We start from the raw sequence: 21,021 nt of genomic DNA on the forward strand, positions 1-21,021 counted from the left end.
CATAGTATTAATTATGTAAAGATACATGCGTTTTCGGTCACTTAGGGGAATCCATCATAGCCAGTTGGGATCAACTCCACTTGGGGTGGGACCTCTAGAAAATCATCTTCTCAGCAATTTTCTCCCCTGGGACTTTATTATTATTGGACTTGGGTTCTGAATCTCTTCAATTTCTATATTCCAATCTTAGAAAATTTCTATTCGGGTTTTGGTGGTTCCCGGTAAGTCTGACTGCATTCGCTACTAGGTCTTACTTCGTACTTTCACTTCCGTTTGCGAACCCTGCAGACCGATTCCGCATTTGACACTATCTTTCTTCGAGCCCCAAGTTCTCGACTTTGCTCGTGCTGACCTGGCCTTTCTTCCCCTCCAGATCTCATCCCTGACGTTTATCCTTCTTTCCTCTCCCTCTCTACCTCGCCTTTTTCTGCCCACAGCCACCACTCAGGCTCTTTCCGCCACTTCCAGCATTGTACATTACCGACTTTTTAATCAGCGCTGTTGGATACCGCGCGAAAACGTTACTTCAATTCCTTATAAGGGAGTCTGACCTGTGATCATTAACATCATGAGCATCACAAATGGCAACGGCGAGCCTGTCGCCAAACAGGACATCCCCTCACATTTCATCGGTGGTAATGCCCTCGAATCAGCACCCCCTAGCGCTGTGAAGGACTTCGTGGCTGCTCACGATGGTCACTCCGTCATCACATCGGTAAGTAGGAAATCGAAAGAAAACTCATGATCACGGAAAAGAAGATGGGCAAATCGGACATGGGACTAACTGGTTCCTAGGTGCTTATTGCCAACAACGGTATCGCTGCTGTCAAAGAGATTCGCTCAGTGCGGAAATGGGCTTACGAGACCTTCGGCAACGAGCGGGCTATCCAATTTACCGTGATGGCCACGCCCGAAGATTTGACTGCCAACGCCGACTATATTCGCATGGCCGACCAATATGTCGAGGTTCCCGGTGGAACCAATAATAATAATTATGCCAACGTCGAGTTGATTGTCGATATTGCGGAGCGGATGGATGTTCACGCCGTGTGGGCAGGATGGTAAGTGGTTTGGAGATATCGGGAAGGAGGGAAAAGAACCAAAAGAACGAAGTGCTAATGCCCATTTTGTAGGGGTCACGCCTCCGAAAACCCTCGGTTACCCGAATCTCTCGCTGCGTCGCCTAAGAAGATCATCTTCATTGGACCCCCAGCTTCAGCCATGCGCTCACTGGGTGACAAGATTTCCTCGACCATTGTTGCACAGCATGCCGGTGTGCCTTGTATTCCCTGGTCTGGAACCGGCGTTGACGCCGTGAAGCTCGATGAAAACGGTATCGTGACAGTCGAGGACGAGGTCTATAACAAGGGCTGCACCTTTTCCCCGGAAGAGGGGTTGGCGAAGGCCAAGCAAATCGGTTTCCCTGTCATGGTCAAGGCCTCCGAAGGTGGTGGTGGTAAAGGTATCCGAAAGGTCGAGAACGAGGCAGAGTTCCACGCCTTGTACAACGCCGCCGCCAACGAGATTCCGGGATCGCCTATCTTCATCATGAAGTTAGCTGGTAACGCTCGCCATCTAGAGGTGCAGTTGCTGGCTGATCAGTACGGTAACAACATTTCCCTCTTCGGTCGTGATTGCTCTGTCCAGCGTCGTCACCAGAAGATTATCGAGGAGGCTCCTGTGACTATTGCAAAACAACCCACTTTCCAGGCCATGGAGCGCGCTGCTGTGAGTCTCGGTCGGTTGGTCGGATACGTGTCCGCCGGTACCGTCGAGTACCTCTACTCGCACTCCGATGACAAGTTCTACTTTCTCGAGTTGAACCCTCGTCTGCAGGTTGAGCATCCCACCACTGAGATGGTCTCGGGAGTCAACTTGCCCGCTGCCCAGCTCCAGATTGCTATGGGTATCCCCCTGCACCGCGTTCGTGACATTCGTCTCCTTTACGGTGTCGACCCCAACACCTCCGCCGACATTGACTTCGACTTCTCCAAGGAAGAGAGCTTCCAGACCCAGCGCCGTCCTCAGCCCAAGGGCCACACCACTGCTTGCCGTATCACCTCTGAAGATCCCGGCGAGGGGTTCAAGCCTTCCAGTGGTACCATGCACGAGCTGAACTTCCGCAGTTCATCAAACGTCTGGGGTTACTTCTCTGTCGGTACTGCTGGTGGTATCCACAGTTTCTCGGATAGTCAATTCGGTCACATTTTCGCCTACGGCGAGAACAGATCCGCTTCGCGCAAGCACATGGTTGTTGCTTTGAAGGAATTGAGTATTCGTGGTGATTTCCGAACCACTGTCGAATACCTGATCAAGCTTCTCGAAACCCCTGCTTTCGAGGACAACACTATCACCACTGGATGGCTCGACCAGCTTATCACCAACAAGCTGACGGCTGAGCGTCCCGATCAGAACGTTGCCATCATTTGTGGTGCCGTCACCAAGGCCCACCTTGCTAGCGAGGCCGGTATTGAGGAGTACCGCAATGGTCTCGGAAAGGGTCAGGTCCCGTCCAAGGAGATCCTGAAGACTGTTTTCCCCGTCGACTTCATCTACGAAGGCGAGCGTTACAAGTTCACTGCTACTCGTGCCAGCTTGGACAGCTACCACCTTTTCATCAACGGCTCCAAGTGCTCAGTCGGTGTTCGCGCCCTGGCTGATGGTGGTTTGCTGGTTCTTCTCAGCGGCCGTAGTCACAACGTTTACTGGAAGGAGGAGGCCGCTGCCACTCGTCTCAGTGTTGACGGCAAGACCTGCCTCTTGGAGCAAGAGAACGATCCTACTCAGCTCCGTTCTCCCTCCCCCGGTAAGCTTGTCAAGTTCACCGTTGAGAATGGAGAGCACATCCGCTCTGGTCAGTCTTACGCTGAAGTCGAGGTCATGAAGATGTACATGCCCCTCATCGCAAAGGAGGATGGTATCGTGCAGCTCATCAAGCAGCCCGGTGCCACTCTGGAGGCTGGTGACATCCTCGGTATCCTCGCCCTGGATGACCCTTCCCGCGTCAAGCACGCTCAGCCTTTCACTGGTCAGCTGCCCGAGCTTGGCTCCCCTACCGTTCTCGGTAACAAGCCCTCCCAGCGCTTCTTCCTGCTTCATAGCATTTTGGAGAACATCCTTCGCGGTTTCGACAACCAGGTCATCATGAGTACCACCCTGCAGGATCTTGTTGAGGTGTTGCGCAACCCCGATCTTCCCTACGGCGAGTGGAATGCGCAGTCCTCTGCGTTGCACTCTCGTATTCCTCAGAAACTGGATGCTCAGCTGCAGAACGTGGTTGACCGTGCCAAGGCCCGCAAGGCCGAGTTCCCTGCCAAGCAGCTCCAGAAGGCCATCGTTCGCTTCATCGAGGAGAACATCGGCCCTGCCGATGCTGAGATTCTCAAGGCCACCCTCTTGCCTCTCGTTCAGGTCATCAACAAGTACTTGGATGGTTTGAAGTCCAACGAGTACAATGTCTTCATTGGCTTGCTTGAACAGTACTACGACGTTGAGAAGCTGTTTTCCACCCATAACCTCCGCGACGAGGATGTTATTCTCAAGCTCCGCGAGGAGAACAAGGACGACATCACCAGCATTGTCCACACTGTCCTCTCTCATAGCCGCATTGGTTCTAAGAACAACCTGGTCCTGGCTATTTTGGACATGTACCGCCCCAACCAGCCCCTTGTCGAGAACGTTGGCACGCACTTCAAGCCCATTCTCAAGAAGTTGACCGAACTCGAGTCTCGTTCTTCCGCTAAGGTTACCCTCAAGGCCCGTGAGGTTCTTATTCAGTGCGCTATGCCATCTCTGGATGAGCGCTTGTCCCAGATGGAGCACATTCTGCGGTCTTCCGTTGTCGAGTCTCGCTACGGTGAGACCGGATGGGAGCACCGTGAGCCTTCCTTGGAGGTCCTGAAGGAGGTTGTCGACTCGAAGTACACCGTCTTCGATGTTCTTCCTCGCTTCTTCGTCCACGCTGACCCTTGGGTTACCCTCGCCTCCCTGGAAGTTTATGTTCGCCGTGCCTACCGTGCATACACTCTCAAAGGTATCGAATACAACGCCTCCACTGAGCAGCCCTTCCTGTCTTGGGACTTCACCCTTGGCAAGCTCGGCCAGCGTGAGTTCGGTGTTCTCAACTCCACCCAGCCCTCCGCCCCGGGCACTCCAATTGCGGAGACCAACCCCTTTAAGCGGATCAACTCCATCGGCGACATGTCCCTCTTCGTGAGCGACGCCTCCAGTGACCCCGTCCGCAAGGGTGTTATCATCCCCGTGCAGTACTTGGAGGATGCTGAGGAGTTCCTCTCCAAGGCTCTTGAGGTCTTCCCTCTCGGTGGCTCCAACGCCAAGCGTCCCAGCGAGCAGGGTCTCATTGCTAGCCTCGAAGGCAAGCGTCGCCCCGCCCCTAAGCCCGTGAGTGACAGCGAGCTCACTGGAGTCTGCAACATTGCCATTCGCGATATTGAGGACATGGAAGATTCCGAGCTTGTTGAACAGATGAAACAGCTGCTCGCTGACAACAAGGATGAGCTCCTCGCTCGTCGTATTCGTCGTGTTACCTTCATCTGCGGCAAGCAGGGTGTCTATCCTGGTTACTTCACTTTCCGTGGCCCCAACTACGAGGAGGATCTGAGTATCCGTCACAGCGAGCCCGCTCTTGCCTTCCAGCTGGAGCTTGGCCGTCTTTCCAAGTTCAACATCAAGCCCGTCTTCACCGAGAACCGCAACATTCACGTTTACGAAGCTATCGGCAAGGGTCCCGAGAACGACAAGGCTATTGACAAGCGCTACTTCATTCGTGCCGTGGTTCGTCCCGGCCGTTTGCGTGATGATATCCCCACCGCTGAGTACCTGATCTCGGAGGCTGACCGTCTCATGAACGACATCCTGGACGCCTTGGAGATCATTGGCAACAACAACTCTGATCTGAACCACATCTTCATTAACTTCTCTCCCGTCTTCAACCTCCAGCCCGTCGATGTCGAGCAAGCCCTGGCCGGTTTCCTCGATCGCTTCGGCCGCCGCCTGTGGCGCCTCCGGGTTACTGGCGCAGAGATCCGTATTCTTTGCACCGACCCCGCTACCGGTATGCCCTACCCTCTGCGTGTGATTATCAGCAACACCTACGGTTTCATCATCAACGTCGAGCTGTACATCGAGCGCAAGTCCGAGAAGGGCGAGTGGATCTTCCAGAGCATTGGTGGTACCGCCAAGCTGGGCTCGATGCATCTGCGCCCTGTCGCCACCCCTTACCCTACTAAGGAATGGCTGCAGCCCAAGCGTTACAAGGCTCACTTGATGGGAACTCAGTACGTGTACGATTTCCCCGAGCTTTTCCGCCAGGCCTTCCAGAACAGCTGGTCCAAGGTTGCCGAGAAGATTCCTTCCTTGTACGAGAAGCGCCCTCCTGTTGGAGAGTGCATTGACTACAGCGAGTTGGTTTTGGATGACACCGACAACCTTGTTGAGGTGTCTCGCGAGCCTGGTACCAACACTCACGGTATGGTTGGTTGGATCATCACTGCCCGTACTCCCGAGTACCCCCGCGGCAGACGTTTCATCATCATCGCCAACGACATCACCTTCCAGATTGGTTCCTTCGGTCCTCAGGAAGACAAGTTCTTCCACAAGTGTACCGAGCTTGCCCGCAAGTTGGGTATTCCTCGTATCTACTTGTCTGCCAACTCGGGTGCCCGCATCGGTGTTGCCGATGAGATTATCCCCTTCTTCTCGGTTGCCTGGAACAACCCGGAGAAGCCCGAGGCCGGTTTCAAGTACCTTTACCTCACTCCCGAGGTTAAGAAGCGCTTTGATGCCAGCAAGAAGAAGGAGGTCATCACCGAGCTCATCAACGATGAGGGTGAGGAACGCCACAAGATCACTACCGTCATCGGTGCCAAGGACGGTCTTGGTGTCGAGTGTCTGAAGGGTTCCGGTCTCATTGCCGGTGCCACCTCCAAGGCTTACGAGGACATCTTCACCATCACTCTCGTTACCTGCCGCTCTGTCGGTATCGGTGCTTACCTTGTGCGTCTCGGCCAGCGTGCCATTCAGGTTGAGGGCCAGCCCATCATCCTCACTGGTGCCCCTGCCATTAACAAGCTGCTCGGTCGCGAGGTTTACACCTCCAACCTTCAGCTTGGTGGTACCCAGATCATGTACAAGAATGGTGTTTCTCACATGACTGCCACCGATGACTTCGAGGGTGTTGAGAAGATTGTTGAGTGGATGTCCTTCGTCCCCGACAAGAAGAATGCTCCTATCCCCATTCGCCCCTGGTCGGATAGCTGGGACCGTGACGTTGCCTACTTCCCTCCCCCCAAGCAGCCTTACGATGTCAGATGGCTCATCAGCGGTAAGGAGGACGTTGACGGCTTCCTCCCTGGTCTGTTCGACAAGGACTCCTTCGAGGAGGCCCTTGGTGGCTGGGCTCGCACCGTCGTTGTCGGTCGTGCCCGCCTTGGTGGTATCCCGATGGGTGTGATCGGCGTCGAGACTCGCTCGGTGGAGAATGTCACCCCTGCCGATCCCGCCAACCCCGACTCTATGGAGATGATCTCCACCGAGGCTGGTGGTGTCTGGTACCCCAACTCGGCCTACAAGACCGCCCAGGCTCTGCGCGACTTCAACAACGGCGAGCAGCTGCCCGTCATGATCCTGGCTAACTGGAGAGGATTCTCCGGTGGCCAGCGTGATATGTACAACGAGGTCCTCAAGTACGGTTCGTACATCGTCGACGCTCTCGTCAACTACGAGCAGCCCATCTTCGTGTACATTCCTCCCCACGGTGAGCTCCGTGGTGGATCATGGGTCGTCGTCGACCCCACCATCAACCCCGATCAGATGGAGATGTACGCCGACGAAGAATCCCGTGGTGGTGTCCTCGAGCCCGAGGGTATGGTGAACATCAAGTACCGCCGCGAGAAGCAGCTGGACACCATGGCCCGTCTGGACGCGACCTACGGCGAGCTCCGCCGCTCCCTGGCCGACACCTCCCTTACCAACGAACAACTCAGCGAAGTCAAGGCGAAGATGGCCGCCCGCGAGGAGCAGCTCCTGCCCGTGTACATGCAGATTGCGCTTCAATTCGCCGACCTGCACGACCGCGCCGGCCGCATGCAAGCCAAGGACACCATCCGCAAGCCTCTGCAGTGGATCAACTCCCGTCGCTTCTTCTACTGGCGTCTGCGCCGCCGTCTCAGCGAAGAGACGATCGTCAAGCGCATGGTCGCCGCCTCGGCGCCCCTTGCCCCCGGCGTCGATGCTTTCGGCGAGTCCCCTCGTGCTGCGCACCTGCGCACCCTGCACGCCTGGACTGGTCTGCTGGACGAGGAACTCGAGCACGATGACCACAAGGTTGCTACTTGGTACGAGGAGAACAAGAAGGTTGTTCAGAGCAAGGTTGAGTCGCTGCGCACTGATGGCGTTGCGTCTGAAGTTGCTCAGTTGCTTATTGGCAACAAGGAGGGTGGTCTCCGCGGTGTGCAACAGGTGCTTTCTATGTTGCCTGTTGAGGAACGTGAGAATGTGCTTAAGTACCTTAGTTCCGCTTAGATGGGTTCGCATCTGTTTTGCACACGCAATCTATTATGACTTGATGGTTCAATGTTTTTTTTTGCTCGGTTTTTCGTTTTCTATTTTGTGGCAGATTGCATGGTGTTTTTGTTTTTGTTTTTGTTTTGGTTTGGATGATTTTATATACTCGTGTTGGTATTCAATCTTAATATTCAATATATTATTCAATAAGATTAGTTCTCTCCATGAATAATGAAAATAAGAAGTAAATAGTAAATAATAAATTGTAAAACTATACAATTAATATGCGAACACCCTCAACAAACCCCCGCAAACCCTCCCCTATTATAAAATTTCTTCCATCCACCCTTCTGCCCCGTCCACTCTCGTCGCAGATCGCGTTCTCGTTCTCGAACCCTTTTGCTATGTGATCGGCTGTGCGACTTGCCTCTATGTTTAGGCTCTTCGGCTGGTTTTGAGGGCTCTGAGGGCTCTGATTTGGCGAAAAGGCTTTTGAGCCAGGCAAGCATTTTTATGGCTGAATCTGGTCTGATAACCTGATAGCAAAACGTCATGTTAGTTTTTGGTTTATAGCCCAGGGCAGTTGGGGTAAGTAGAGCTAGTTATAGGTCGAATGTGGAGATAAGGTAGAATTTGGGTCGCAGGGGGGATTTAGGTTTACCTTGGGATGATTCATGCGATGCGCATACGGAGTAGTAGTACAGAGTAGAGGTGATGTTGAATGTTGGTGTTGGCGTTGAGGCGGGGACTTGGGTATTCATCGGGGGCCATAAGGTGGAGCTACTATGATGGCTAACTAGTTATTAGTTAACAAGAAACTAACAAGAAACTAACAACAAAGGTCTTGGCATGGGGATGTATCCATCTATGGGATATCAATAAGGCTGATTCCGAACTCTGCTGCCTTTTAAGAACATAGCAAGTTAACCATGCAACTTCTTCAAACGAACATCCTTCCATGCCCCAACAATAACAATCCCCAATATCATCATGAACAAAGCAATCAAGATAAAGGTCTTGGAAACCATGCCACATGCTTTCTGAGAACTCTCCCTTCTCTCTCTGCGCTCCCGTTGCCTGTCACATTCTGCACAGTGAATGTGTGGAACCGGCTCATCGGCCACGGTCACGATAGGGGCAGGGACGGGGACGGGGACGTCATGGAGATGGTGACCCTGTTCCACGTCGTGGTGTTCATCGGTGGTGTCTGTTTGACCGACCATCGTATACTGTATGTTATATATTCATTTAGATTAGTATGTTAATGGGACTGGACCATCCCTTCGGGAATTTGCTTACGCCATTCCGTGAGCTTGAACCGCGCTCGTGGAATAGGTCCTCGTAGGCGGGAGCTGGTTCTATAGGTGTTGAATTGCCCATTGTAGGTGTATTTTGTATTTTTGGATGTTGATTGAAGGAGAGTACGTCGAAGTTGTATGACATGTCGAAGTATCAGGTGGGGGCTAGGCAACAGGCTAAGTCCGTCTCCAATTCGTCTTGGCCCCTATTTACGCCATTTACCTGATTAGCCATTCAGCTTATCTGCGTTTTATTAAATGCGTAGTTGTGGACATTTAATATAAGTTATTAGAATATAGGCAGGTCAGTACTTACTTGGTGAAGGGAAGAAGTGTAGGAGTTGTTTTGTCCATTTCTCTGAGGCTGAGGCTGAGGCTGACAATGGATATTGTCGACTACGCCCCTTTAAGAGAACGAACAAAATCCCCAATTTCTGTCCGAGAAACACTCGTCATTTATTTTAAATAAATAGACGAGGAGTTACTCAGTTATAGAAGCTGCCAAGGTGCAGGAAACGACATTTTGATACTCCGTACTTCGCAGATGTCCCAACACGGATAGGAGTGCGAGCACTAGGAATTTTTACTACCATCCTTCGAATAGGAAACCTTGAAATCATCCCCCACTAAGCTTTGAAATGACTGCCAATCGTAATACTTATCTCTATAGGCATTTATGAAGATATCGCAGAGCTATCTCAATATGGAGTGCTCCAAAGGCTGTGGCCTGGGCTTAGACTGTCCGCTAAACCCGAGTTGGGTCAAATATTGGTCTTCTCCTACTTCGAAGAGTCGGGTAGAGTATGGTATAAAGATGGCTCACTCTCCCCAGGCTTTGCCTCGAAATCAATCACCCTTGCTCATTTGAATATACCATCGAAATCATGATTCTGATCTACAAGAAAATCAAGAAACGAAACGAGCGGAAACGCCTGGATTCTGCAGTGCCAAATACACCAGAGAATGCAATCGAATTAAACACACCACTTGATTTCCCACAGCCTGATGAGGGAAAGAAAAAGGAGATCCGCACCCCGGAAGAAGTTGCGGAGACGAAACGAAAGAATGTCTACCGTTGGAAGATCATCCTGGGACTATTCAGTCCATACTGTTTACAAGCCCTAGATACAACGATCGTGGCCTCGGCTCTACCATTCATCGCGGAGGATTTCAGTACGTGTCACACACGACAACAATCCTCAATACCAATCCCTACCCTCAACTAACCACGAACCCCCCCACAGACTCAATCAACCAGCTAAACTGGATCATCTCCGTCTTCAACCTCACATCAGCCGCCTTCCTCTTCTTCTGGGCCCAACTAACCGACCTCTTCGGCCGTCACATCGTTCTCCAATCCGCAATCTTCATAATGATGATCGGCTCCGCAGTCTGCACAGGAGCCCCAACATCGGCATTCAGCGTCCTCCTTCTCGGTCGCGCACTGCAAGGCGTCGGCGCCGCAGGCGTCAACATCTCAATCCGAACTATCCTTGCCGACCGCGTCTCCCTCGCCGAGTACGCAGTCAACTGGACGATATTCGCCCTCGTCTCTGGTATCGGATTTAGCATCGGTCCCGTCATCGGCGGGTATATGACTCAGGCGTCGTGGCGGTGGTGCTTCGCGATTAATCTGCCCATCGCGGTTGTAGCAATGGTTGTTGTGGTTCTTGTTCTGAGGACTGAGTTACAGGGTCCGCTGCCTATTCCTGACGTGGAGGAGAGAGGTATCTCGACTAGTTCTGGACGGTTCTTCGCGAGAATCTCAACTATTGACTACGGTGGCCAGATGCTCTTCCTCTGGGGGTTTGGTCTTCTTATTCTTGCGTTGACATGGGCGGGTGGTACCTACTCCTGGAAATCCGTCGCCGTCCTAGCACCGCTAGTGATCGGTGGGATTCTGACGATTGCTTGGGTCGTCTATGAGCGCTGTATGGTGCCTGGATCGTCGATGGCACGGGTGTTCCCGCGTCAAACGGCAATGGTACCGTGGGAATTACTCAGACAGCGAGATATTGGCTTATTGTTCCTGATCAATTTCTCAATCGGGATAGCCATGTTTGCTGTTATGTATTTCATGGATATATATTTTACGCTGGTGGAGGGGAGGAGTTCTAGCGATGCCGGTATCGCACTGCTATATTTCCTTCCTGGTTTAGCTGGTATGCATATCTCTACCTATTTACTATACATGAAACATGAAACGACTCTGACTGACCCGGATAGCCGGACTGTACATGGCAATGTTTTCCTCGAACGTCTGGCCCCGACAGACCTTCCCGGCACTTTTCCTCGGCAGCATAACATCGGCCGTAGGAATGACCGTGTTGGCCTGGGGCGTGAACGCAGGCAAAACAAGTGTCATCTACGGCATGATGGCGCTAGTTGGACACGGAGTCGGGATGCGAATGAATCCGGCGTCGATGCACGGACTGGCGTATTTCCCCGCCATGACGGCGCAGATCTCGTGTCTTGCTTCGTTTGCGGTTCCGTTTGGAGGTCTGCTGGGGTTGACTATCATGTCGACGGTGTTTACGAATAAGAGTGGGGTTGGACAGCGGGATGCTAAGGGCGGTGTTATGTGGGCTTTTATTGCTATGATGCCGGTTATGTGGTTGTCTGTTTTGCTTACTACTTTCCTTGGGAATGTGTGGATTTTGAAGGAGGGGGGTCATGAGGTTGCTAATAGGTATTATCTTTGGGGGTTGATATTTGGGAAGGAAATTGTGAGGGAGAGGAGGGATCGCGGGGAGGTGGGGGATGGCGAGGTGACTGTTTAGAGAAACCATATATACCCGTAGACAGGACTTGTGACTTTACTTCCCGACTGATATAGGAAAATTGGCAAACCCTAGAATATAAAGTGATGAAGAGACTCAAATATTTCTAACATCTTGGAGTTAGGCATGATGCAATACCTAATACAAAAGGCTGCTAAAGTACTCATCAACCAATTAAGTTGCATTCAACTGTATTAATAAAACCAAAAGCATCGAAATTCACTTATGAAAGAACATCGCATAACAGAAATCACCCTCATCGACCCATAATTAATTCGTACGGACCATATCTGCTCCCTCCCTAATACCCAACTAATGTCCTGGAACCCAAATAGCAGCCCATTTCCCCTTCATCTTTGGGTCATTCCACTTTTGGCCCTGGACCCTCCTCACATCCTCCAAACTGCCCCAACCGTACTCAAGCAAACCCTGAGGACTCCGCGGAATGTTCTTCACCGCGGTATTTCCTTCTTGAGACTTAGATACAAAGACCGAGTACTCGCCGATCTTGTGCATAGCCTGCTGGACCATGGCATGCAAGATAACACTGCTGGTAATCCGTCCGGACTGGTGGTAGCCTTGATAATGCACGTATGTCGTTATGACGGTTGTGGAGGTGTTGGACTATCGTACCGCATCATGCTTAGTATGATCTAGCCGTACAACTCTTCCGATTGTAGCTAGTATTTGAAAATTGGGGGATATGCTTTTTTTACCTTCCTCGGGGTGTTCTCTTGCACTTGGAGGTTGATCCATCCGATCTGGTAAGGGCTAGAGTTGAAGTATCCCTGATAGTCGATGCGGAAATCGTCGTTTTTCAGGAGGGTTGCGCCTCCATTCTTGGTGGCTGGTACGATTAAGACGCCTTCTTTTTGCTCTAACGCCAAGAGCCAGTCTATTAATTCTGTCTTCTTGCCTGAAGAGTAGTCGGCTCCGTTGCGTTTGATGAGAGTGGAGGTATCCCGGACGTTGCTTTGGCTAGCCATTATGGAATGGAGTTGGGATGATAAAATATTGGGATTAGCAAGTATTGTTTAACTTGGATGAGAAGACTTAGAGGGGTGAAAAGGCTGGTATTTATACAAATATCAACCGAATTAGTGTCATATCATAGTATAATACGAGCTATGAGCTGACGGCTCTGCCCAGGTGAGGCTGATTATTCAGTTACTTTCGCCCAACGGCCTAAGCCCCGGGCATTAGGCCTCACGCGGGGTTCAGTTGAGAACGCGGAGACCCGCACGCCCGTGCAAAACCACTTGACTTGCCTAATTAGGAAGATATCCATTTCATTTCATCTTTACGGGGCTATGTTCTTTATTAGGACCCTATTAGAATTAGTGAATTTAGCCACTCTAGTCTCTATTTGATGGTGGCGTTTTGCGATCAGATGCTAAGCCTCACGGGTCAATGCAAAACTTCATCTATCATTTTAAACATCGTATTTAGCACCCGTCTTAGCTTCCGCGCTTTTATCTCCCGTATTATATAAAAGAGTAGGAAGCCGCTATCTTAGCCGCCAGTACCCCTCTATTAGCCACGTTCTAGTCCGATTATAAGGGGAGATTTCGAAGCCCCTTCTTTACGAATTAGGCTAAATAAGTAAAGATCTATCTTACTTCGCTCTATACGCCTGTAACTAGCGCGGTAAGATCGAACGAGTTATACGTATGTAAAAGCGAGCACGAGTAATTCTTTAAAATACTAAGCTTCCCAAACGCATATAGCTAGAGGTTATAATATTCAAATAGTAAACTCAAGTCGATTTCCAGCAAAATCCCGAGCGAAGAACCGCGTGGGATATTCTTTCCCTTGAGCGCCTATCGGGATAATCAGCAAATTGTCATACGCAGCATATATCCAAGGAATCTCTTACCAGAGTTTACATCGCCGGGCTTATCAGCCGCCATTGGGGCTGCGGCACCACCACGCACATGGTGGTCATAGATGCTTGCTTTAATCTCCTCCAGTTCCTCACGCGAAGACAGCTTGAAGCATGGGTGCCGGTTAGCTTGGGGATCAGTCGCGCCGAAGCTAATATGCACTTGTTGTCCGCTGGAGCCGATATCGAACCTGTTAACAATATTAGATATATTTTTCTTTTCTTTTCTTTTCTTTTTTTTGAGAAATAGTTCGCTTTAATACCATAGAATTGTTCCCTTCTGGAGCCCCGGTACCGGCGCTGAGGTGAGTCCGAGGGTGGTCCCGTAGAACTCCTCGGCTTGGTCTAATGTACCCCGAGGGATTGGGAGGTTGATGTGGGCGATTCCGGAAATCATGACGTATGGTAGAGGATATGTATGTGTGATTATGTTTGATTGAGAGAGACGAGTTGGTATATATTCAGGCCACGCGGGAATCAGTTTCCGTGTCGGATGAGAGATGAGTCAAGGAACAAATAGTATGACGACGGTTACTACACAATGTGGAGGTTGGGTTTGTTAGCTTAGTGAATGATATCGATATCCACTAAATGTCTGGAAAATTATCCGATTAAAGTTAATTCCATGTCGCAATTGTTCGGACTAAATATGCTCCTCATAAGAGAGGAGAGATAACGTCGGCTCTAGCCGAAGGTCGGGGAGTTCTGCTTTCATTCCCCGATCTCTTTATTTAAGGCATGATCCTAGCCATCCGAGTATTTGTGTTTGTTGTTGAAGAAATCCCCCAGGCCATCCTCGTCTAGTGGACAGCGCCAAGGTCGCTTGTGTGCGCAGTCTATGTTTCACAGACGTGGGTGACGATGGAGTATGAAGCAGTCCGGTAGAACCGGATGCTTTCCAGTTGGTCTGAGACGATATTTCCGAAACTCGAGATGTGTGTAACTATAACAACTTGAAAAATATGAATGGGTGGACATGCTGTTGTGACAGTTGTCTTTCTTAGAGTGTGAGTGCCGGACAAGATATTGGCACGGCCATTTGGATAAAATATTATCATTGAATGCAAGCTTCATGAGATTCATAGCGGACCATTTCGAGCGAAAAAGTCATCAATGATCATATCCGCTGCTTTTTCGGCAATCGCATACACAGTGGCTTGGATGTGTGCTCCAACCTGCAATGGCATGATGCTAGCATCTACAACTCGCAGAGAATGCACTCCATGCACCTGTAGCATATCATTCACAACTCCAGCATTGATCCCATCTGCTTCACCCATAGCACAGGTTCCAACTGCTATATGTATATTCAGTGATTTGTTGAAGCCATGGATTTGAGAGGGGGAACATACGATGCCAGTCGGTGACAGTATAATTCGAAACAAAATCCTCGTATACTTCGTCCTCGGTCATTACCCCATTTGCAGGAGGAGGAAAGACTCGACCGCGAATGAGTTTGGCCAAAGGCTCGGTTTGACAGATTCGATCTCCAAATCTGAGTGCTTTGGCCATGACCTTCTTATCAATCTCCCCAGGTCCCAGAAAGTATCGCGGATCAATCGTGGGCTTCTCATCAATTGTGGCCTTTTCATAATTGGTTTCGCTCATAGGGGGTATATGGATAGATCCGCGCGAGAAAGGGTACTGCAGCATTTGCAGCATTGTGGCGTATTTCTTTCCTGGCTCAGAGACAAAATATGGGCTCCAGTTACCCAGATCGAAGAGATACTCGACTTGACCGCGAGCTTGACCGGACTCAAATTGACTGGCTAGAAGAGCGTCATGTGTACGTCCTGTGTCCCGTGCGACTTTTTTAGCCTGGGTGTGTAGTTCATCGCATTCCTCGGGCGATAGGATCTTCGAAAGCGGACAGTATGCCACCGAACAGGGCATCACAGTCCAAGGCCCGGTCTGAGAAGCATAATAGGCGCGGTCTGCAGCTTCACGCTGAATTGGGTCTTTGAGAATGTCGTCACGGGTGGGGATCGTGGAGGGTATTTCGAAGATGGTGGCAGTCACTTCTAAACATCAGTCAAGATCATGAGGAGCATTGTTTATATTTCATACTCATATGCTCCTGTAGATTCTCTCCTACGTTGGGACTGTGGAATTTTGTCTCAATTCCAGCAGCTTCCAACACGTCCTGATTGCCAATGCCGGATAGTTCCAGAAGTTGCGGTGATTGCACGCTACCGGCACAGATGATTACCTCTTCGTACGCTTTGATATTTGCTTCTAGTCCGTTCCAGCGTACTCGAGCCCCTGTTGCGTACCACTCATCATATTCGGATTCAAAGAGGATCTCCATGGCAGTTGCTTCGGTCAGTATATGCAAGTTCGGGCGTTTCGCAATGGGATGATAGTATGCAGAGGCAGAGTAGCTGCGCTCTTGACTATCTGGATCAATTGTGCAGACCATATTCCAGACGCCTGTATTATCGCCTGCCAGACTATCCTGCGTAGATGAAACCCCGAGGCTATTGAGCGTCTCATGCCAATATTGGTGTGTGGGGCCATACTGCTTGGTGTGGGTTGTATGTAGAGGGCCCTTCATTCCATTTGCCTGGGGATCATAGGAAGACTGGTAATATTTCTGATGAGCGGCACTTGGTGGGTGGAAATTCTCGCTGCGGCGGAAAAAGGGCCTGCAAGGGAATTCAGTATCTCACAGATCAGCAGGTGGGGTTCAAAATAGAACCCGAATTTTAGCAAACTGGTCAACTCATACAGGAGATCTTCCCATCCCCACCCCTCATTCCCCAGTTCCACCCAAGCATCATAATCTTTGCGATGACCGCGATTCCAAGCCATAAGATTGAGCGCACTTGTGCCGCCTAATATACGACCTCGTGGCCATGGTAGTGATCTTCCTCCCAAGCCCGGCTGTGGGGTAGTTTTGAATTTCCAGTCGTACTTTGAGCCGATGGTTTCACCATAACGACCAGGAACGTTGATCGCACCATTATCATCCGTATTTAAGACCGATGGGCCGGCTTCGATGACTCCCACACGGAATTCAGGGTCCTCAGTGAGTCGTGCAGCAACAGCTAGACCTGCGGTACCTCCGCCTATAATTAAGTAATCGAGATCGAGGGTGGCGAACTGTTGGAGGGTCTCGTTACCCATGATTGATGAGGGGTATGGGGAGGGAATGAAATAAATTCTCGTAACTGGACTGCTTTGCGCTCAGCCTCGTTGGATTGCCAAGCGACGGGACATTTGGTGAATCTATGCAGGGTTGTCGCTTGTACTTGCTTGTACCTGCGGGGTACAGCAAAACCCACCTTTGGTCAACCTCCCATATTACCTGATCATTATACAACAATGGTTAATTTTGGAGAGGGGATATACTATCTTGTTATGTAGTCAACGCCACAGCGTAGTCGGTGGCTGCTGATGCCTGCACAGCCCGATTATTCGAGAGTTCCAGACCGAGGCGAGAAATCCGTTTCCCATATCACTGCCCCGATTGGTATTTAGCAGTTAAAAGGACAAAAGGTTGAGACACCTTTTATCAAGGATAGCCCCAATCCCCAGTCTTTTGATCCTCAGTGTTTGCTTACAACATATGTCGTGATTTGGATGGTTGTACTGTTGTCTTTCCTCTCCATATCGACAACATGCGGACTTGTACTCCAAACAAGAGCAGAACCGGGTTCAGGCCCAACACCAGTTATTCATGCCGAACAAAGCTACACCACTGACCCTCCAGCTTCAGATAACACGGTGTCTATACCATCGACCGACAGGACAAGCTCCTCATCCGATGCGGCTCCCTCACCTGGCACGCAACATTATGACAGCGGAATCCCACTTTATCTAGATGTCACATCTGAACCATCTGATGTCCTTGGTATTGGAAATGTGAGCGGGTTCTATGGATCAGGAAGTTGGGCAGGATGGCTTCTCTCAATCATGGCATCATGGTGGAGGGTCGTTCGAGCTTCAGAAGAGAGATTTGATCCAAATACATGGCTGTTTTTGCTTGGCACCAACTGGGCGGCGGTTGGTCTTTTTCGTGGAATCCGCATGGCTCGACGTGTCCCAAGCGACTCCTTGACCTACGCTGCAGATCTAGGCAGCTTGAAAGGTTCTATTGGGGCGGCGTTCAATGTCACTTTTTGGGGAATGTTCCATGGCGCCATGCAGTATCTCCTTGCAATGGTGTTACTGGAAAATCCAGTGACTCAACGTTATCGGTTATGGACACTCTTCCTTGGAATGATATTGCCCTCCCTTGCGCTCATGCACTCAGTTGCTCTTATTAGGACTATGGACGTGCCTGTGCTATATTGGTACGGAATGCACAGCGGTGCTTATGACCTTAATTTGGTTGTTGCTGCTGGCACTCCCTATTATATTATGCCGTTCTCTGTATGGCTGCTCAGCTATTTCGACATATCATTTTTACCCAGCGTATTCACTGGACTGCTGAGACAAGCATGGAATAGACTGTTGAGACGCGTGTTTAGAAAAGTAATCGCATCAAGAATTGTGGTCAAGGTGGCGCGACTTTTGGCCTGTGTGTCATTCTTTATGGTGTCAATCTCGATTATCATGATCGATGTCACAGAAGATTCAAGATGGTTCATTGGGCTCTTACCACTAGCACCGTTTTGCCTTGGGTTACTACTGGTTGCAGTTCCATTGTTTTGGCTTATCACGGTTGGATGTGCGAGTGGTTGGTATGCTTTTGTGGCTTATGTGACTCGCAGTGTCAAAGCATCACATTCATGTTTCTTCATGCCATGTGCCCCCCAGTCAATTAACGAAGAAGATCAATTGTTTGCTTTGTTTGCTAGTCTGCTGCTCTTTGTTGGATGGGAGGTTATTCCGATTCTTGTGAACGAATTTAGAAAACGCTATAGAGACCCGCGGGAGTTTGTTCGGGACATGGAAGAGCGAATGAGGGACCTTGAGATGAGGCAGGCATTGCAGCGGAGGTTCGGCTGGGAAGGATCTAATACTTGGAGGACCTGAGCGCGAGCGGAGTGAGACCTGGGCATGTCAAATAAATTAAGCTTAAATTTAGGGCATGACTTCCCCTGGAGACTATTTGCTGTGCCTACGGATTTAAGAATGGCTACGTCATCGAATATAGTGGAGAACGACAAAATATTGCGAACCCCCACCTCATCTAATTTGCTTTCTGCAACAACCTTGCGTTGCTTTATCTTTGAGAATATGACCGCCAATACATTTGTGGCGGACCCCCTGACCGTTCTGCCTCCAGAGATTGTCCTGCAAATCTTGCACTTCACACCCGTCTCCGGCCTCGCGTCCCTGACCGCCACCTCAAAGGCTTGGCATCAGTTTATTGATGTCACCCACCAAGAAGCTATTTACACATCCGAAGCCAAAACCGCCCAGCCACTTGGAGGAAGCCGGGACTTCTCCTTCCTCTCCGATGCCCACAGCTTTGCCAAAGTTTTCGAGGGCACAGAATCATGGAAAGACCTGTGCAAACGCCAAACACTGCTGGCCCGCAATTGGGCCAAGACAGATCCAGTCAGCCAGGAATCGGTGCTACAAATCGGCAATGATCCTGTTTGGCGATTCCGTGCCGACTTCAAGCGCCGCTTTTTCGTTTCCACCTCCCATGCTGGCGGGTTGAACGTCACTGATATGGACACGGGCCGTATCCTCTGGCAACTCCCTCCGGCGCAGGACACCGACGGAGATGGAGTTCGCCAACACGCACACTTGGAGTATCAGGATGGAATGGCCGTGTTTGATAGTGAAGGAGATTCGCTCGAGGTTTGGCAGACGGATCAAGAAGGTGCAAAGCGTGGAGAATTCCGGCGCATCGCTATCTTGAACCATGACTGTCAGACGAGAGGATTCCAATTGTCCTACTGGACTCTCTGTGTTGTCTCTAACGAGGGTCAGGGCTTTGTGTATGATATGACACAGCGACCCCCGACGTTGACCACACATTTGAAGATCGAGAGAGGTGGAATTGGTCATCTGGACCAAAGCGAAGATATTGTGATCTATTCGATGGGAGCAAAAGGCTATTTTGCCTACAATAAGGAGTCTGGTGCATTTTTAGGCACGTTGAAGCCGTCAAAGTTGACAGAAAAGTATCACATTCTTCCTCCCCAAGCCGCCTCTGCTTCTATGAGTGCAGCACTAGCAGGCGCTGCACGACTTGGCCCAAGACCTCAACCCCTCCCACCCGGGGCTTTCCGAAAAGATTGTTTGGTGCCAATTGAGGTTGCCAAAGGCCCACTGTCACCACCAGATGACCCAAATCACGTCTGGTACAGGGAGGATGAATGGGGAGCGGGAATGTTGCACGGCAATCTCTTCGTGGGCTTCTCTCGCGCTGGTCGTGTTTTCATATGCCCTGATTTCCGCAAGGCTCTCCGTGACGAAGCTAGTCTCGCAGCAAATAGCTCAATCTTGGAATGTGAATCAGACGGGGCGGGCTTTGACCTTGGTGGCTGGTTATCAATCCGCAACCACCGTGTGATGTTCGAAATTCAAGATCGGATCTATGTCGTCGCCCTTGATGACAATGACAGGGTTCAAAATTTGGAGAACCCTGCTCGTGCTTCGTATTCATTGCTCACCAGCTCTGCGCCGCAGCTTGCTGTGCCGATCAGTTACATGGCGTTGGCTGATGATGCTATTATGACTACTTACACCGTGAGCTCTTTTTTAGATCTATGAACATGAAAAGAAGAAATTTCAAGCAGAAAAACTAACGTCAGAAATTGCAGACCCTTGGCTGGCGTGAATCCAACGTTCCAGGTGGAGCACCTCCACCACGAGGCAGAGATCTTCCTCGCGTCTTTCCCACAAAAGTTATCCGCATACTTAGCCTGGCCCCTAACCTCCATAATAACCCTTCCTCTGCCTCCGGCGGTACGGATGAGTTTTCAATGGCGGATAACGGGGTTTTTGGTGGCCCCGGCCCAAATTTGCCATCTGAGGACCCCTCGCGCACACATGCAGGGTTGTTACAACTGCTTAGCATGCTTGGCGACGCGGATTTCGAACAGAGCGACAGTGAAGATGAATGGGAGAGCATGGAAGAGGGTGAGGACGAGGATGAAGAGGAGAATTAGTACGAGCAGCTACATATTCCCAATTAGGCCTAGATTTGCTATTGGTTAGTCCTGACGCAAGAGACCTTGCTGGTGTGGAGGTTATGTGTCCTAGTGCGTTGTTATTTCTGACACCAACCATCACGCACTCCCCACAACTAATCTGCTGCGGTCCATTATGTCAGTGACTGCTGTTCCTCTCAGGGTGCATACATTGTCGCACCCTCAAACTTGGAAGTGTTGAATTGATGGAAGACTTGGTCCAATGTGATCCCATGAAACAGGCTATAGACAACCAAAAGCCGCTTCAATTTCGATACAACTACCTGAAAACAACATTTTTGGGGGAATGCTATCTTAATTAGGAGACCAACAGGCCGTGAAAAGTACAGGAAAACAAAATGGTAGAGCATAGTCGAAAAGATCTGGAAGCCCTGATGATCACCAAATGTGAGCATTGACAAAGTAGAACCACTCATTCGTCT

The 21,021-nt window shown here is 50.4% G+C and overlaps 9 protein-coding genes across 9 annotated transcripts; 5 read left to right on the forward strand and 4 right to left on the reverse strand.

Moving 5' to 3' along the window:
* Positions 1-25: 25 nt before the first annotated feature.
* On the forward strand, positions 26-550 carry N7537_002440 (uncharacterized protein; the record flags this gene model as incomplete). Its single annotated transcript, XM_056893498.1, has 3 exons — positions 26-153; positions 191-221; positions 248-550. 3 exons carry the CDS (start codon positions 26-28, stop codon positions 548-550), a joined length of 462 nt encoding a protein of 153 aa, XP_056758493.1.
* Positions 551-568: 18 nt separating this feature from the next.
* Positions 569-7,542, forward strand: N7537_002441 (acetyl-CoA carboxylase ACC1; the record flags this gene model as incomplete). The annotated part of the gene is made up of 3 exons (XM_056893499.1): positions 569-715; positions 796-1,061; positions 1,134-7,542. 3 exons carry the CDS (start codon positions 569-571, stop codon positions 7,540-7,542), a joined length of 6,822 nt encoding a protein of 2,273 aa, XP_056758494.1.
* Positions 7,543-8,447: 905 nt separating this feature from the next.
* On the reverse strand, positions 8,448-8,904 carry N7537_002442 (uncharacterized protein; the record flags this gene model as incomplete). The annotated part of the gene is made up of 2 exons (XM_056893500.1): positions 8,448-8,753; positions 8,824-8,904. The coding sequence occupies 2 exons, from the start codon at positions 8,902-8,904 to the stop codon at positions 8,448-8,450; spliced, it is 387 nt and encodes a 128-aa protein (XP_056758495.1).
* Positions 8,905-9,706: 802 nt separating this feature from the next.
* On the forward strand, positions 9,707-11,602 carry mfs56 (uncharacterized protein; the record flags this gene model as incomplete). The annotated part of the gene is made up of 3 exons (XM_056893501.1): positions 9,707-9,995; positions 10,067-10,984; positions 11,049-11,602. The coding sequence occupies 3 exons, from the start codon at positions 9,707-9,709 to the stop codon at positions 11,600-11,602; spliced, it is 1,761 nt and encodes a 586-aa protein (XP_056758496.1).
* A 312-nt stretch (positions 11,603-11,914) lies between these two features.
* N7537_002444 (uncharacterized protein) lies at positions 11,915-12,588 on the reverse strand (the record flags this gene model as incomplete). Its single annotated transcript, XM_056893502.1, has 2 exons — positions 11,915-12,226; positions 12,319-12,588. 2 exons carry the CDS (start codon positions 12,586-12,588, stop codon positions 11,915-11,917), a joined length of 582 nt encoding a protein of 193 aa, XP_056758497.1.
* Positions 12,589-13,345: 757 nt separating this feature from the next.
* N7537_002445 (putative glyoxalase family protein) lies at positions 13,346-13,881 on the reverse strand (the record flags this gene model as incomplete). The annotated part of the gene is made up of 3 exons (XM_056893503.1): positions 13,346-13,422; positions 13,479-13,675; positions 13,748-13,881. The coding sequence occupies 3 exons, from the start codon at positions 13,879-13,881 to the stop codon at positions 13,346-13,348; spliced, it is 408 nt and encodes a 135-aa protein (XP_056758498.1).
* A 682-nt stretch (positions 13,882-14,563) lies between these two features.
* On the reverse strand, positions 14,564-16,610 carry N7537_002446 (GMC family oxidoreductase; the record flags this gene model as incomplete). The annotated part of the gene is made up of 4 exons (XM_056893504.1): positions 14,564-14,781; positions 14,837-15,502; positions 15,552-16,129; positions 16,213-16,610. 4 exons carry the CDS (start codon positions 16,608-16,610, stop codon positions 14,564-14,566), a joined length of 1,860 nt encoding a protein of 619 aa, XP_056758499.1.
* A 789-nt stretch (positions 16,611-17,399) lies between these two features.
* N7537_002447 (uncharacterized protein) lies at positions 17,400-18,464 on the forward strand (the record flags this gene model as incomplete). The annotated part of the gene is made up of 1 exon (XM_056893505.1): positions 17,400-18,464. The coding sequence occupies one exon, from the start codon at positions 17,400-17,402 to the stop codon at positions 18,462-18,464; it is 1,065 nt and encodes a 354-aa protein (XP_056758500.1).
* A 204-nt stretch (positions 18,465-18,668) lies between these two features.
* On the forward strand, positions 18,669-20,557 carry N7537_002448 (F-box protein; the record flags this gene model as incomplete). The annotated part of the gene is made up of 2 exons (XM_056893506.1): positions 18,669-20,135; positions 20,210-20,557. The coding sequence occupies 2 exons, from the start codon at positions 18,669-18,671 to the stop codon at positions 20,555-20,557; spliced, it is 1,815 nt and encodes a 604-aa protein (XP_056758501.1).
* Positions 20,558-21,021: the final 464 nt, after the last annotated feature.

Source organism: Penicillium hordei, assembly GCF_028827395.1.
Source record: "Penicillium hordei strain IBT 12815 chromosome Unknown utg000001l_segment0_segment0, whole genome shotgun sequence".
In the NCBI taxonomy this organism is placed as follows: domain Eukaryota; kingdom Fungi; phylum Ascomycota; class Eurotiomycetes; order Eurotiales; family Aspergillaceae; genus Penicillium; species Penicillium hordei.